Here is a 15,863-nt window from a genome sequence, read left to right as displayed (position 1 = left end):
CTCCACCTGTCTGTTCTTGATCAGGCAGCTGATTTGTTTCCCTGAACTGCAGCTCCAGGTATGGTCTTGGACCCAATGGTGGCATCGTAACCGCTTTAAACCTGTTTGCTACACGTTTTGATCAGGTGAGAGTCTACTGGTTGTGGGGAGGGATGGAGGGAGAATGTTCATTTTAGGATCTACAACTCTGCTGCTTCTGCCTGATCCACTGGGGCCCTGACCCCTGTCTGAGCCTTCCTGTCACCCGGTTAGATGATGTTCTAGTTGTTGAATTTACTAAACTGTGGTGTTGAAATTTCATGAAGAGTTTTGTGTGTTTTGTTGTTGATGCTATTCCTCTTCACTCTGTCCGGTACAGGTTATGAAATTTATTGAGAAGAGACAACAGGACTGTCGGTGAGTGAATTTTGTCGTAAACTGGGAGGCCATTTGAGCCATTACCTGGAACTCCACATTAGCTTTTCAGTTTCTCTCTTTGAAATGATGTTACAATCTCTGCCTTATCCATCCTTAACTTCAAATATTCTCAACTATAACGACTCAAATTCTTTAGATTGTTGTGTGGGGATGTCGGTAAAGTGTTTGTTGCCACACTAGAATGTAACAGAAATTTAGACAGAGAACTAAATCGAACAAATAAATAATGGAGCAATATCACGACTGCAGTGCAGTGAGATTGGGGCCCATGACAAGGTGGTGCCCATGACAAGGTGGTGCCCATGGCAAGGTGGTGCCCATGGCAAGGTGGTGCCCATGACAAGGTGGTGCCCATGACAAGGTGGTAGGCTACAAACAGGCAAAATCAAAGACACAGGTGATTTGGGACAAATTCATTGTGTTGAAAAGTTAAATAGGTCAATGTATGTACATTAAAGTGTAAACATCAAATCCATGAGATTAGGCCGAATTCTCTAGTCCTGAAAAAGAAATGAGGAATGGGTAGGAGTATTTAATTAGGTGAGAGTTGAAAATTCAGTAGCTCAGTGCAGGGTAAACCTTTGCAATGATGTTCTTTAGAAAGCGTATTGACCTTCCAACTGCAGATATTGGGAAGCTTATCTGCATGTATTTGCATCTCATTAAAAACACAACTTAGAACATAGAACATTACAGCGTGGTACAGGTCCGTCGGCGTCAATGTTGCGCCGACCTATGGAACCAGTCAGAAGCCCATCTCACTTGCACAATTCCATTCTCATCCATATGTTTGTCCAATGACCATTTAAATGCCCTTAAAGTTGGCGATAGTGTGGTGCTGGAAAAGCACAGCAGGTCAGGCAGCAGCCGAGGAGCAGGAGCATCGACATTTTAGAAAACAGCTGATGAAGGGCTTTTGCCCGAAATGTCGATTCTCCTGCTCCTCAGATGCTGCCTGACCTACTGTGCTTTTCCAGCACCCCATTTTCGACTCTAATCTCTAGCATCTGCAGTCCTCACTTTCGCCTTAAAGTTACCAAGTCTACTGCTGTTGCAACTTGCTGGTAATAAGTTACTCTGCTAATTAAGTTCACTCAATTGTGAAATACGTGCCTTCACAAACCTGACTATCTGTTTCTAAATAGCCTCCGCATGCCGAACTCCACTTCTCCCTGGTCTTCAGAGTGAATACCTGTTGCTTTGCTTTTCTTGTGGTGTAGCTTTAAGTCAAAGTTAATTTTGAATTGTAGTGTAGGCAGTGCAAGTGGAGCGAAAATGATACACAGCAAGATCACCTTATAGAAGTTTTTAAAATCATGAGGGGCATGGATAAATAGACAAGGTCTTTTCCCTGGGGTGGGGGGGGGGGGGGGGTCCAGAACTAGAGGGCATAGGGTTAGGGTGAGAGGGGAAAATTTAAAAGGAACCCAAGGGGCAACTTTTTCACACAGAGGGTGGTGCGTGTATGGGATGAACTGCCAGAGGAAGTGGTGGAGGCTGGTACAATTGCAACATTTAAGAGGCATTTGGATGGGTACATGAATAGGAAGGGTTTAGAGGAATACAGGCAAAGTGCTGGCAAATGGGGCTAGATTAATTTAGGATCTCTGGTCAGTATAGACGGAAGGGTAAAAACAATGACTGCAGATGCTGGAAACTAATCCAGAATTAGATGGAAGGGTCTGTTTTCGTGCTGTACGTCTCTGTCTCTGTGACTCTGGGGCGGGGCAGAGCAAAAACAGTCTGAAGGAGGGTCAGTAGGATGAGGCGGAGCAATGATCAAGCAAGGATGGGGCGCTGTCTGTCCAAGGCTAGAAGAGTAGACATTCCTGCACATTCCAGATCTGCCCTGGGTCGTACAGACAGGGTGCATCACAAAGAGCTGAGTGTTATGGCACTGTCGGACATTAACTCCTGATGATGTGAATAGTGGTTCTGAGTGACAAAAACTACAATCATCAGGCATGGGGAAGAGTTGGAGGTACAGTGGGAATTGTATGGTCATGGTCAGGGCCTATATAACCTCAGAGCAGGTCATGAACAATGAGGGTGTAGGTCACCTAGAGAGTGGGAGAATTCTATGTTAGGAGGGGACTGGGACCTCTTGCTTAGTGCTTGGGCACAAAGGATGGGATCAGTGAAAATGGAGGAAGGTTCCAGAGAAATTGCAACATGAATCACAAGATGGTGTGGGTGAATGCTGATTTAGGGTAGAAGGAGAGAGAAATGGGAAAGTGATACATCTGAGCTTTCGATGTTCTCCCGAGAAAACCGAGGTGCTGGCAAATAAGCAATACAGAAAGCAGGAGAACAGTTTTTTTTGGTGAGCCAAGTTAATGTTTAGAATCTTTATCTGACTGAAGAGATATTTTATTGAGTCCAATGGATAAAGAGTCCTGTACGGCTAATGAATCAACATTGCTTCAGAACACAAGGACTGCAGATGCTGGAGATCAGAGTGAAAGAGTGTGGAGCTGGAAAAGCACAGCAGGTCAGGCAGCATCCGCGGATCAGGAAAATTGGTGTTTTGAGCAAAAGCTCTTCATCAGGAATTGCATTTCATGGCCCAGTACTGGGCCCTGTGGCAAACCACTCATGAGATCCTGCCAGCCTGAAAAAAAGACCCATTTTATATAAGTGTTAAGGACCTCATGTTGCATAGGTTTCCCAGCTGAAAGCTTGTAAGTGATGGGGTCGGGTTGGCAGCAGATCTGTAAATACCGTCGAGGTTGTTTTTCATCCTCGCTGAAGAGATCCTCACTGTTGTGTCCAGGAAGATGCATGGACATGCTTCACATATCCCAGCATTTCCCATTGTCTCCGTGCTGTGATTGTTTTGCTGAAATAGTTGTCCTGTGAGATGACAGGGATAGACCTCGGCATGATATATCTGTTGGATGAGGAGGTGGCCAGGAGAGGCCGCCTAAATGAAGGGCTTAGTGTGGCATCATGGAGCAGGTATGGAGGACACAACTGAAAGACAATTACACCTGAATGGATCAATCAACTGTATTTGCAGATCTACTGAAACTGATAATACTATAAAAGAGAACAAGTCCACACTCCTGGTTATAGTGCAGATGAAAAGGGAAAAGGGCAGAAGGATAAAGGAGCAGCCAGAGCAGACGCAGACTGAGCCTGCAGAGGCACAGGATCGAAGTAAGCAGGAGCCATAATCACATTGCGCATTGGTCAGAAACAGAGTCTAAATGATGCTACAGCCAACTCTACTAGCCAATACAATGCAGAAGGTACATTAAGATATTTCAGTGGGTTGTGTTCTACCAATGGCAACTGCTGGATGAGGGCATGCAACTGCAGGAACTCTGAGACAATCCTGTGCCTGGTGCCTTGACATTATCCACAGTCCTGAACTTAAGACTTGTCACAGGCTCCGCTAAGAACCTCTGTGGACTCACTGCCAGCTATTAAAAGTGCATACAGGAGGTCACTGATATTCTCCTCTGAAGAGCCCAGGGTTTTGTAAGGGCTCTCATGGATGCAGAGACCACGGCAGTGTTGTTTCCCACAGGTGCAAAATACAGTAGGTAGCTCTCACTACCATTAGAATGCCTTGGGAATTGCAACTGAATTTCTGTAACATACAACTAATGTGTGACCACGCCATTCCAAATACTCCAGCTTCTCACAATATCTAGGGAATTCTCAAGGCTCCTACATTCCGGAGTGCTCAAGTGGCTGTAATCTCACTTCCAGCTGGTTACCGGAAGGTGAAGACTACACCATGAAGCCCTGACACAAATGGTGTCATCAGACTGCGGCTGAGGAGAGGGAGAACATTGTACATGCTTCCACAAAGGTCAGCATTGAAATGGTGATAGGACTGCTCAAACTGAGCTTCAGGTGATTAGCCCCCTTAGGTGGTGCACTCCAATAAACACCAGAAAAAAATAGAGGCTTTTGTGGTACAGTAGTAATGCCCTAACTTCTAAACCAAGAAGTTTATTCAAGTCCCATCTGCTCCAAAGGTGTGTAACAGAATCTCTGGACCAGTTGGTTAGAAAATATCCTGTACCAGAAGAAGTAATCACACCATTGTAGTGTGCTACACCCGCCACACCTTCATTCAACAAGAAGAGAACATCTTTAGAGACAGAAATTGGGGATCAAAAGATCTCCCCTAATAATGAAGGGGAAGTACATGGTGGAGTTAGCTTACAGACATAATTCTTGCAATGGTCAGATGCAGCAGATGAAAACCTACTACAAACAGATTCCAAGTGGAGTGATATACAGATACCAATTTCTTAAAACCTGCTCCCTGGGAAACTGTGTTTTATTTTCTATTCATGATCATTGAATTCCTACAGTGCGAAAACAGGCCATTAGGCCCACTGAGTCCACACTGACCCCCTGAAAAGCATCCCACCCACACCCAGCACCTCTACTATATCCCTCTAACCCTATATTTCTCATAATTAACCCACCTAGTCTACTCATCCCTGGACACTATGGGCAATTCAGGATGGCCAATCAACCTAATCTGCACTTCTTTAAACTATGGGAGGAAACGAACCACCCAGAGGAAACCCACAGAATATGCAAACTCCACAAAACAGTCACCCGAGGCTGGAATCGAAACTGGGCCTCTGACGCTGTGAGGCAGCAGTGCAAACCACTGAGCCACCATGCCCCCTCTGTGCAGCATGATGTGCTGTGGACCAGCTCTTGTTTCAGAATACCTGCATCCTTATTATTCTGCTATTGTATGCTTATAAGGACACTCTCAAAGTGTCATGGGGAATATGTCAAACAGCTCACAGACACTTTCAGAGGATATAGTGAGGACATTTAGATGGATACTGGGCTGTGAGAAAGTGAAAGTTTGCAGGGTTAGTTTGGAACTCCTATCGAGCTGTGGTGACAGTGAGGCCATGGCATTAATTTGGGACCTGAGGGTGCAAGGCCAAAAAAATCATCAAAGGCTGTATGGCCTCCAGTGGAGCGATCACTGACCTTTCGCTAATTCAGTCTCAAGAGTCAGCTGGGTTTTAGATTGATAGAGGGCTATAAAGAGTGGGATTAGCTTTGATGAAAGCAGAGAGTGGGGTAAAAGGGTCCTTTTCAGGATGGTAGCTGGGGTCAAATGGTGTTCCACAAGTGTTGGGACCACATCTTTTCACCATTTTATGAAGATGAACATTTAGGCCTGTACTTGTTAGAGTTCAGCATGATGAGAAGAGATTTAATTGAGGTGTATAACTGTTAAAGGATGTTGACATAGTAGATGTAGAGAGGATGTTTCCCTTTGTTGGACAATCTGGAACAGATTTAGGTGAAGGGGTGGCAGATTTAAAATAGAGATGAAGAGGAATTACTTCTCTTAAAGGGTCATAAATCTGTGGAATTCACTATCCCAGAGTAAATTGGAGGAGGTGGACAGATTATTTGTTGATAACAGGTTAAATAATTTAGGTGAGTAGGCAGGAAGGTTGAGGCTGAGATGAGATCAGACATGATTGTATTAAATGGCTGAGCAGTCTTGAGGGCTTGAATTGCCCACCTCTCCTAGTTCTTATGTTCTGATGTTTCCAGCATTTTCTGCTTTTATTTCAGAAGTCAATTCCCAACTTTATTTGATTAACATTTCCTGACAGTAGCTCCAAACAAGCATGTAACAGGAATCCTTGCCTTTATAAATAGACCAGAAGTATGAAAGATGAGGATTTATGCTCCAGCTGGGGTATTGTTCTGGGCAGTGAAGGATTGAACTGAAACCTCATCTTCATACATTGTTAAACTTTTATTCAAAGGTGTATTATTTTGTTCTTTCATGCCATGTGGATATTCTGGCAAGGCCAATGTTTGTTGTCCATCCCCAGCTGTCCTTCAACTGAGGAGAGGGACAGGTGTGATGTCAGGGACTAGACCTGGGATTGCTCTCCTTTGATTAATTAGGGGGTGTTGTCCCCTCATTTCTTTCAGGTTTGTTCTGATAGATACTCCTGGACAGATTGAAGTATTTACCTGGTCAGCTTCTGGAACCATCATCACAGAAGCTTTGGTAAGTATTAAAACATGGAGTGGAATTTGTGGATCACGTCAGCTCATGTCCAACCAGTAGTACCATTTGTCCACAGCCCAATGCATATAAATGTGCTGTATCCCTATCCTGGGAGTGTTTGATGGAGACAGTATCGATGAGTTTTGCCATTCCCCTGTGCTGTGAGGAGGGATTTCTTCTCTGAGGGTTGTGGGTCTTTGGAACTCCTTGCCACAGAGAACTGTGGGGACAGAGTCCTTGTATTCTTAAGGCTGAGATAATTTCTTGATCAATAGGGGAATCAAGGTCATGAGCAGGAAAGACGTGAGGAGTGTTAGATCAAGCATGATCCTATTGAATGGTGGAGTCAGGCTCATGGAGCCAATCAGCCTACTCCTGTTCCTATTCCCTATGGTTTCATGGGCCTGTGTATCCTCATACATCAGTTACTGAAGGTAAACCTGACAGGGGAGTCCAGAACTGGGGTGGGTCACAGTTTATGGAAATGGGTTTGACCATTTAGGGCTGAAAGGTGGAGAGATTTCTTCACCCAGAGAGCGTGATCTTGTGGAATTCTCTACCACAGACAGCTGTCAAGGCCATGCCAATTTCAAAAAGGAATTTGATGTAAGCACTTGGGATAAAGGAATCCAAAGAGGATAGAGAGAAAGCAGGAACAGGCTATTGAGTTAGATGAGCAGCCATCCTCAAAATGAATGGAGAACCAGGATCGAAGGACTGAATGACCTACTTGTCATAATTTCTATGTTTCTGCGAACACTCTTTCCTCTGTGTCCACTCTCTCAAAAACCTGAATAATGTTTTGAGCTTACCCTTAGCTGTTTGTTCAAGAAGAGACCCTACCTAACCATCTATTCCTGAGATGTATAACTTTGCATTTTTGATATTGTCCTTTTAATTAATCTTTTAATGATTTTGTAACCAGAACATTATGGTCTAAACAAGATTCGATGCATAACCTTCCTACTGTAAATTCCATACCTTTAGAAATAAAGCCGAAGGCTTTGTTTGCTTTCTTAATGGCTTTGCTAATCTGTGCTGCACCATCCAGTGATTTGGTATAATTTGGTTCTGCAATGTCTCCATTCCTGTACTCCAGCTGGACTTGCACCATCTAAATAATGCATCATCAATTCCCTAAGATGTATACTACACATTTATGTGTTGGAAAGTATTTGCCAATTATTTTTCCATTCTTGAAGTTTATTAATGTCCTCCTGTAATTTGATATGATCCTTTTGTAGTGGACAGCAAAGGGGGTTACCTCTGATTACAACAGGATCTGGACCAGATGGGCCAATGGGCTGAGAAGTGGCAAATGGAGTTTAATTCAGATAAATGAGAGGTGCTGCATTTTGGGAAAGCAAATCCTAGCAGGTGTTATACACTTAATGGTAAGACCCTAGGGAGTGTTGCTGAACAAAGAGACCTTGGAGTGCAGGTTCGTAGCTCCTTGAAAGTGGAGTCACAGGTAGATAAGATAGTGAAGAAGGTGTTTGGTATGCTTTCCTTTATTGGTCAGAGTATTGAGTACAGGAGTTGGGAGGTCATGTTGCGGCTGTACAGGACATTGGTTAGGCCACTGTTGGAATATTGCGTGCAATTCTGGTCTCCTTCCTATCGGAAAGATGTTGTGAAACTTGAAAGGGTTCAGAAAAGATTTACAAGGATGTTGCCAGGGTTGGAGATTTGAGCTATAAGGAGAGGCTGAACAGGCTGGAGCTGTTTTCCCTGGAGCGTTGGAGGCTGAGGGGTGACCTTATAGAGGTTCACAAAATTATGAGGGGCATGGATAGGATAAATAGGCAAAGTCTTTTCCCTGGGGTGGGGAGTCCAGAAATAGAGGGCATAGGTTTAGGGTGAGAGGGGAAAGATATAAAAGAGACTTAAGGGGCAACTTTTTCACATAGAGGGTGGTATGGGTATGGAATGATCTGCCAGAGGAGGTACAATTGCAACATTTAAGAGGCATTTGGATGTGTATATGAATAGGAAGGGTTTGGAGGGATATGGGCCGGGTGCTGGCAGATGGGACCAGATTGGGTTCGGATATCTGGTCGGCATGGCCGAGTTGGACCGAAGGGTCTGTTTCCATGCTGTACATCTCTGAGTCTATGACGATTGTGTTCATTATCTCCACCACCCCTCCGTGTTCTAAGCTGATATCATTCACAAATGTAGAACTTGCATTCTTAATCCCAGTCTTCAAATCGTTAATGTAAATCATGAGCAGCTGTAATCCCAGCACTGATCTTACCGAGCCTTACCTCCTACCCTGAACTCTTTGACAACTGCCCTTTGTTCCCATTAGCGGCTTTCTGTTCTGAAGCCAGGCAGAGTTCTGTCTGCTGTGAGTTCCCTAACTCTATGATCTCAGGTCTTATTCCTTTATTTGTTATGGGACATCTTACTGAAGGCCTTTTACAAACTCAGATAAATTACATCCATGTATTACCATTGTCTATTTTCCCTTTTGAAATGCACGTTATTTATTATTGCATTATTGCATTTCTGGAGATTCTTCTGTTCTCTCCTTTAGTGATGCTTCCACTAACTTTCCTACCATGTGACAGGGTAAAGAAGGATATGCTATTTACACTAGTTAGTACATCAGTAACTAGGGGTCACAACTTCGAGCTTGTCAGCAAGAGAACTAGGTAGGAGTGAGATGAGGAGAAACTTCTTTACTCAGGGAGTTGTTAGGATTTGGAATGCACTGTCTGGGAGAATGGTGGAGGAGGTTTCAAAACCGAGCTGGATGTACAGGGCATTGTATTATAACATGCGTTTCGTCAACACGAATTCGCTGTAACACAATTGATTAATTGGGAATGCTCATGTAGGTCAGTGGTGATGAATTGATGTCAGGAAGGTAGAGTTGTTGGTGGCTGGGAATATTGGGATATAGAGAAAGTTGCGAGGTGAATTGATATACGTGAAGCCTCCTCCTAGGTTAGGTTCATAATCTAGAAAGTTCTCCAAGACAGTGTGATATGGACTAGGCCAGACCACTCAAAACGTTCTTGAGCAGGCAACCCAGACCATAACTTTGCAGTTTGTTTTGGTAAGTGTACAGTGAGAATTACCCAGAGTAAGATAGCTAGGTTGACTACTAGGTTTTAAAACAGACAGAAATTTATTCACAAAATTACACAATGAAACACCAAGAACAGAATAAAGAACCCCTACAGAACTCAGCCTATCCAAACTGGACTTAATTATGTTGTTCCGAATATACACAACAGCCCCAATAAGCAATCCCTTTTAAAACACAGTTTAAAAAAATGGAACAAATGCTTACAAGTTAAAGTTAGAAGGGCAGAAGGAGAGAGAGAGCCTGTTCACACAGTCCACTGCTGAACTTCTAACTAGTTCTGGACTGAACTGCTCAGCTAGAGAGCTGACCGCTCCCCTGTCATTATACAGGTCACTTCTAAAACATGACCACTTTGGCCTGAAGTCTCATCTGTTTACTTATAAACAAAAAGGTCCCTCAATACCCTTTAATCTCTGTACCAAACCAGTCTAATTGGAGCCAGGAGCATTTTATGACCCCTCTGAACAAAACCAAGGACACAGTCTCCTTGAAAAAAGGAACAGCTTTTAGAAAAAAGGGACCAGTTTTGTGACAGATGTGAGAGTTGTACGTAGGTGGTAGAGTTGTGGGAAATGAGCTGTGGGTTAGCTTGATCCCCTAATCCTCTTCCCACCACAAATCCATCCGCACCTACATGCTGTGACAATACAGTGAGGTGTATTTTGTCATGGTTTTTTTGTGAAGAAAGGCTGAGACAGACATGCTGAACATTCTGTTCTAAGCCAACAAAATAAACAGCCTGTCAGACCTTGAGGTTTCATTTTTAAAAGTTGGAAAAAATAGAAGCAGCATGAGTGGGTGAGGTCACATTCCCACTGACCCAGGATTTTAGTTTCAGCTTTCAGTAGTTGCTGGGGTCTTGAAGCTGGATGTGGAAGATGTTATTCCTCTCTCTCTGCAGCAGCTAGAATTTTGGCTTCTCCTCTTGCTGCTAGAATTGCATGTCAGACAATCTATTTTACTGAACTTGCCTTTGCCAAACGCGTGTTTATGGGATGTTACCATATTTTAACAGTTGCTGTTGAGTAATTAAATCATCTATTATTCTGTTAAGTTTTCCAGTAGAGTTAAATTATTCTAATTCTTCTTTCTTGCTTCAAGCTGGATAATTTGACCAATGGAATTGCATCCAGATCACCACACCTTACACTTACCTTTTAAAAATAAGCAAATGTTAGGGTCTAGGCTATCTGCCTAATATATTTGAGGGGGTTTGGTCTGATCCATAACAATGCCTCTCCTGTCAAGCTCACAGACTGATTTATGTAGCTCATCCAATGCCCCAGCAATTCAACGCAGCTTTTTTCCTGTAAATCTGTCAACACGTCTTCCTCCTAATGTTCCCAGGCTCTGCTATATCTGCAACTGTACCCACGTTTTGCCACCTTTTTAATGCGAGCTTGAAATCTAGCAGCCTTCCAGGTCCCCTGTCTGCCACGGGTTATTAATGTTGGAACCTAATCCTGATTGTTTCAGTCTGTTATATTAACAGTGATTTTCTTCTCAGGCTTCCACCTTCTCCACAGTTGTTGTTTATGTGATGGACACCTCACGCAGCACGAACCCAGTCACCTTCATGTCTAACATGCTGTATGCATGCAGGTATGTTCCCAAGCTGTGTACCAGGGAAGGAGCTGGCCCCCATGCTCTCCAGTGATGTGGGTGTCGCTGGAGAGGCACCTGTGTCCATGTTTTCATATTGTTGTGAAATAGAAGTGATAATGAATAATTGAGGACCAAAGAAAGCTCTAATGGGATTTGGTAACAATTGTAAATTGGACAAAATCTTACAGTTAGGATTTGATATTGTATATTAGGGCAGGTGATGGCCAAGTGATCTTCTCACTGGTCTGTTCATCCAGATCCAGGTAATGTCCTGGGAACCTGAGTTCAAATCCTACCATGGCAGAGTGGTAATTAAGTGATAATTGCACAAGTTGAATTGTCCTTTCTGATCTGCATGTTACATAGCTCATATTTATCAACAAAACAAGGTACAACTTCTGGGTCTTTCTTCCATTTTCCATAGAATCCGTGTGTGTATTCTGTCAGACCTCAACACTGTCCATCTTCTTATCTTAAGTACTTCCTTTCAATTTATTTCAATCTCTATTATCTCACTTCTGGCCAGTTCATTAGCAGCTGCAGAACATCTAGAAGGGGGAGGGTGAACAAACAGCAATCATGGAACAACCAGCAATCACGGGTGGCACAGTGGTTAGCACTGCTGCCTCACAGCGCCAGAGACCCGGGTTCAATTCCCGACTCAGGTGACTGACTGTGTGGAGTTTGCACATTCTCCCCGTGTCTGCACGGGTTTCCTCCGGGTGCTCCGGTTTCCTCCCACAGTCGAAAGATGTGCAGGTCAGGTGAATTGGCCATGCTAAATTGCCTGCAGTGTTAGGTAAAGGGGTAAATGTAGGGTAATGGGTGGGTTGCGCTTCAGCGGGTCGGTGTGGACTTGTTGGGCCGAAGGGCCTGTTTCCACACTAAGTAATCTAATCAATGTTGGGGGTTGAAAAGAAATGAGCTCCTGCAGCATGAGTATAGGGAGTTGGGTAGATTAAAGAGGCAGGCTCGAGATTGTAATCCCTGCCACATGCTCGTGAGTACAGGAAATGGAAGATGAGTCAGGTGGAGACATGGCTGCAGAGATGGTGTAGGAGGGTGCCTTTTAGATCATTGGGACAACTTCTGGGAGTGGAATGGGTTGCACCTAAACTGGAACCTAAATTGCTGGGAATTTGCTCATGCTGATGGGGAAGTTTTAAACTGATTTGATGGGGGGTATGGAGCATAGAGGAAATATAAATTCAGACTCACTCGGTTGTGAAGAAATGCCAGGACAGTCCAGCAAGCAGAGAAATCATAGGCAGGGTAAGGTACATGATAAGTGTAGAAAACTAAATCTTATCTATCTGAATGCAACGAACTTGATTAGCAAGGCAGATGAACTTAGTGTTGATCAGCATGTTGGAATATGATATTGTTGCAATCGCTGAGTTATAGTTGAAGAAAGGACAGGACTGACAGCTTAACATTCCAGGGGACAGTAGTTTCACGTGGAGTAGAGATGCAAGTAAGTGAGTGAGGTATTGATAAAGGAAACCACTACTGCAGTAATGAGGGCGGATGTTGCAGAAGAGTCATCAAATGAGGCCATCTAGGTAAAGCTTAGACATAAGCAAAGGGGCAGTTACCTTGCTGGGATTATAATACAGGCCTCCCAATAATCAGAGGGAGGTAAGGTAGCAGATATGTTAGCAGAAAGGTGTGAGAGAAACAGGGTTCCAGTTTGAGGGGACTTCAACTTTGCTAACATTAATTAGGATTGCCTTAGTGAGAAAGATTCAGATGTAATTTTTAAAATGCATCCAAGGAAACCTTTTTGTGCCAATATAGGTAGTCCCCCAAGAGATGAGTCAGTGTGTTTCTGTAAGAGTGAAGGGCAAGGGCATGAAGTCCAGGGAACCCTGAATGTCAAGGGAGATCGTGAGTTTGCTAAAGGGAAATGAGGAAACACACCAGGTAGGGGTTGTTTAAAAAATAAATTTAGAGGGAAAAATGTATTAGAACATAGAACATAGAAAAATACAGCGCAGTACAGGCCCTTTGGCCCTCGATGTTGCGCCAACCGAAGCCTACCTAACCTACACTAGCCCATTAACCTCCATATGCTTATCCAATGCCCGTTTAAATGACCATAAAGAGGGAGAGTCCACCACTGAGACTGGCAGGGCATTCCATGAACTCTCAACCTGCTGAGTAAAGAATCTACCCCTAACATCAGTCCTATACCAACCTCCCCTTAATTTAAAGCTGTGCCCCCTAGTAACAGCTGACTCCATACGCAGAAAAAGGTTCTCACTGTCAACCCTATCTAAACCCCTAATCATCTTGTACACCTCTATCAAGTCACCCCTAAACCTTCTTTTCTCCAATGAAAACAGCCCCAAGTGCCTCAGCCTTTCCTCATACGATCTTCCTACCATACCAGGCAACATCCTGGTAAACCTCCTCTGCACCCGTTCCAGTGCCTCCACATCCTTCCTATAGTATGGCGACCAAAACTGCACACAATACTCCAGATGAGGCCGCACCAGAGTCTTATACAACTGCAACATGACCTCAGGACTCCGGAACTCAATTCCTCTACCAATGAAGCCCAGTACACCATATGCCTTCTTCACCGCACTATTTACCTGGGTGGCAACTTTCAGAGATCTGTGTACATGGACACCAAGATCCCTCTGCTCATCCACTCTACCAAGTATCCGACCATTAGCCCAGTATCCCATCTTTTTGTTACTCATACCAAAGTGAATCACCTCACACTTACCCACATTGAACTCCATTTGCCACCTTTCTGCCCAGCTCTGCAACTTATCTATATCCCGCTGTAACCTGCCACATCCTTCTTCGCTGTCCACCACTCCCCCGACTTTCGTATCATCCGCAAACGAGATCCGCAAATTAGAAATGAGATCAAGAAAAACCTCAAGGCTTTTTAAAGGTAGATTAAGAGTAAGAGGATTACCAGAAAAAAAGTGGAACTGATTAGAAACCAAAAGGGCAATCTGTGCATGGAGCCAGTGGACATAGGTGAGGTCTTAACTGAACTTCTCATCTGAATTCACAGAGGAGAGAGACGTATTGTCAGTGGAAATGTCATTTGGGACGGTGAGATTCTGGAACATGTTACGGTTAATAAGGAGGAGGTATTAGACATGTTAGTAGGCATACAGGTGCACAAATACCCAGGGCCTGATGAAGTATATTCCAGGAAGGCAAGAGAAGAGATTTCTGCTGACCTGGCAGAGATACTTAATACCTCGTTGGCCATAGGTGGAGTGCCAGCTGACTGGAGGGTAGCTTTGTTGAAGAAGGGCAGCAAGGATAGACCAGGTAATTACAGAGCAGTTAATCTGGCATCAGTGGTAAGGATATTTTAGATTTAGATTTAGATTACTTACAGTGTAGAAACAGGCCCTTCGGCCCAACAAGTCCACACCGACCCGCCGAAGCGTAACCCACCCAGACCCATTCCCCTACATCTAACACTATGGGCAATTTAGCATGGGCCAATCCACTTAACCTGCACATCTTTGGACTGTGGGAGGAAACCGGAGCACCCGGAGGAAACCCACGCAGACACGGGGAGAATGTGCATATTGTTGGAAAAAAATTCTGAAGGACAAGATTAATCAGTATTTTGAAATGCAGAGATTGATCAGGGATAGTCAGCATGGATTTGTTCAAAGGGGATCCTATCTGATTAACTTAATAGAGTTTTTTGAAGAGGTGACTAACTATATTGATGAGGGTAGCACAGTTAGAACATAGAACAATACAGCACAGAACAGGCCCTTCGGCCCACGATGTTGTGCCGAACTTCTAACCTAGATTAAGCACCCATCCATGTCCCTATCCAAATGCCGCTTAAAGGTCGCCAATGATTCTGACTCTACCACTCCCACGGGCTGCGCATTCCATGCCCCCACCACTCTCTGGGTAAAGAACCCACCCCTGACATCTCCCCTATACCTTCCACCCTTCACCTTAAATTTATGTCCCCTTGTAACACTCTGTTGTACCCGGGGAAAAAGTTTCTGACTGTCTACTCTATCTATTCCCCTGATTATCTTATAAACCTCTATCAAGTCACCCCTCATCCTTCGCCGTTCCAACGAGAAAAGGCCGAGAACTCTCAACCTATCCTCGTACGACCTACTCTCCATTCCAGGCAACATCCTGGTAAATCTTCTCTGCACCCTCTCCAAAGCTTCCACATCTTTCCTAAAGTGAGGCAACCAGAACTGCACACAGTACTCCAACTGTGGCCTAACCAAAGTCCTGTACAGCTGCAACATCACTTCACGACTCTTGAATTCAATCCCTCTGCTAATGAACGATAATACTCCATAGGCCTTCTTACAAACTCTATCCACCTGAGTGGCAACCTTCAAAGATCTATGTACATAGACCCCAAGATCCCTCTGTTCCTCCACCTGACTAAGAACCCTACCATTAACCCTGTATTCCGCATTCTTATTTTTATTTGTTCTTCCAAAATGGACAACCTCACACTTGGCAGGGTTGAACTCCATCTGCCACTCCTCAGCCCAGCTCTGCATCATATCTAAGTCCCTCTGCAGCCGACAACAGCCCTCCTCACTGTCCACAACTCCACCTATCTTCGTATCATCTGCAAATTTACTGACCCACCCTTCGACTCCCTCATCTAAGTCATTAATAAAAATTACAAACAGCAGAGGACCCAGAACTGATCCCTGCGGAACTCCACTTGTAACTGGGCTCCAGGCT

The 15,863-nt window shown here is 44.2% G+C and overlaps 1 protein-coding gene across 2 annotated transcripts in view; it reads left to right on the top strand.

Annotated features, from left to right (window-relative positions):
• Positions 1-15,863, top strand: part of gpn1 (GPN-loop GTPase 1) — a 51,233-nt gene that overhangs the window by 8,953 nt on the left and 26,417 nt on the right. For both annotated transcript variants that reach the window (XM_072580167.1, XM_072580166.1), the window contains exons 4-7: positions 59-125; positions 359-396; positions 6,364-6,442; positions 11,047-11,141. In XM_072580167.1, coding sequence (XP_072436268.1) covers positions 59-125; positions 359-396; positions 6,364-6,442; positions 11,047-11,141 — 279 coding nt within the window. The remainder of the gene's footprint in view (positions 1-58; positions 126-358; positions 397-6,363; positions 6,443-11,046; positions 11,142-15,863) is intronic.

This window comes from Chiloscyllium punctatum, chromosome 11 (assembly GCF_047496795.1).
Source record: "Chiloscyllium punctatum isolate Juve2018m chromosome 11, sChiPun1.3, whole genome shotgun sequence".
Lineage (NCBI taxonomy): Eukaryota > Metazoa > Chordata > Chondrichthyes > Orectolobiformes > Hemiscylliidae > Chiloscyllium > Chiloscyllium punctatum.
This window is presented reverse-complemented; position numbering and strand designations above follow the sequence as displayed.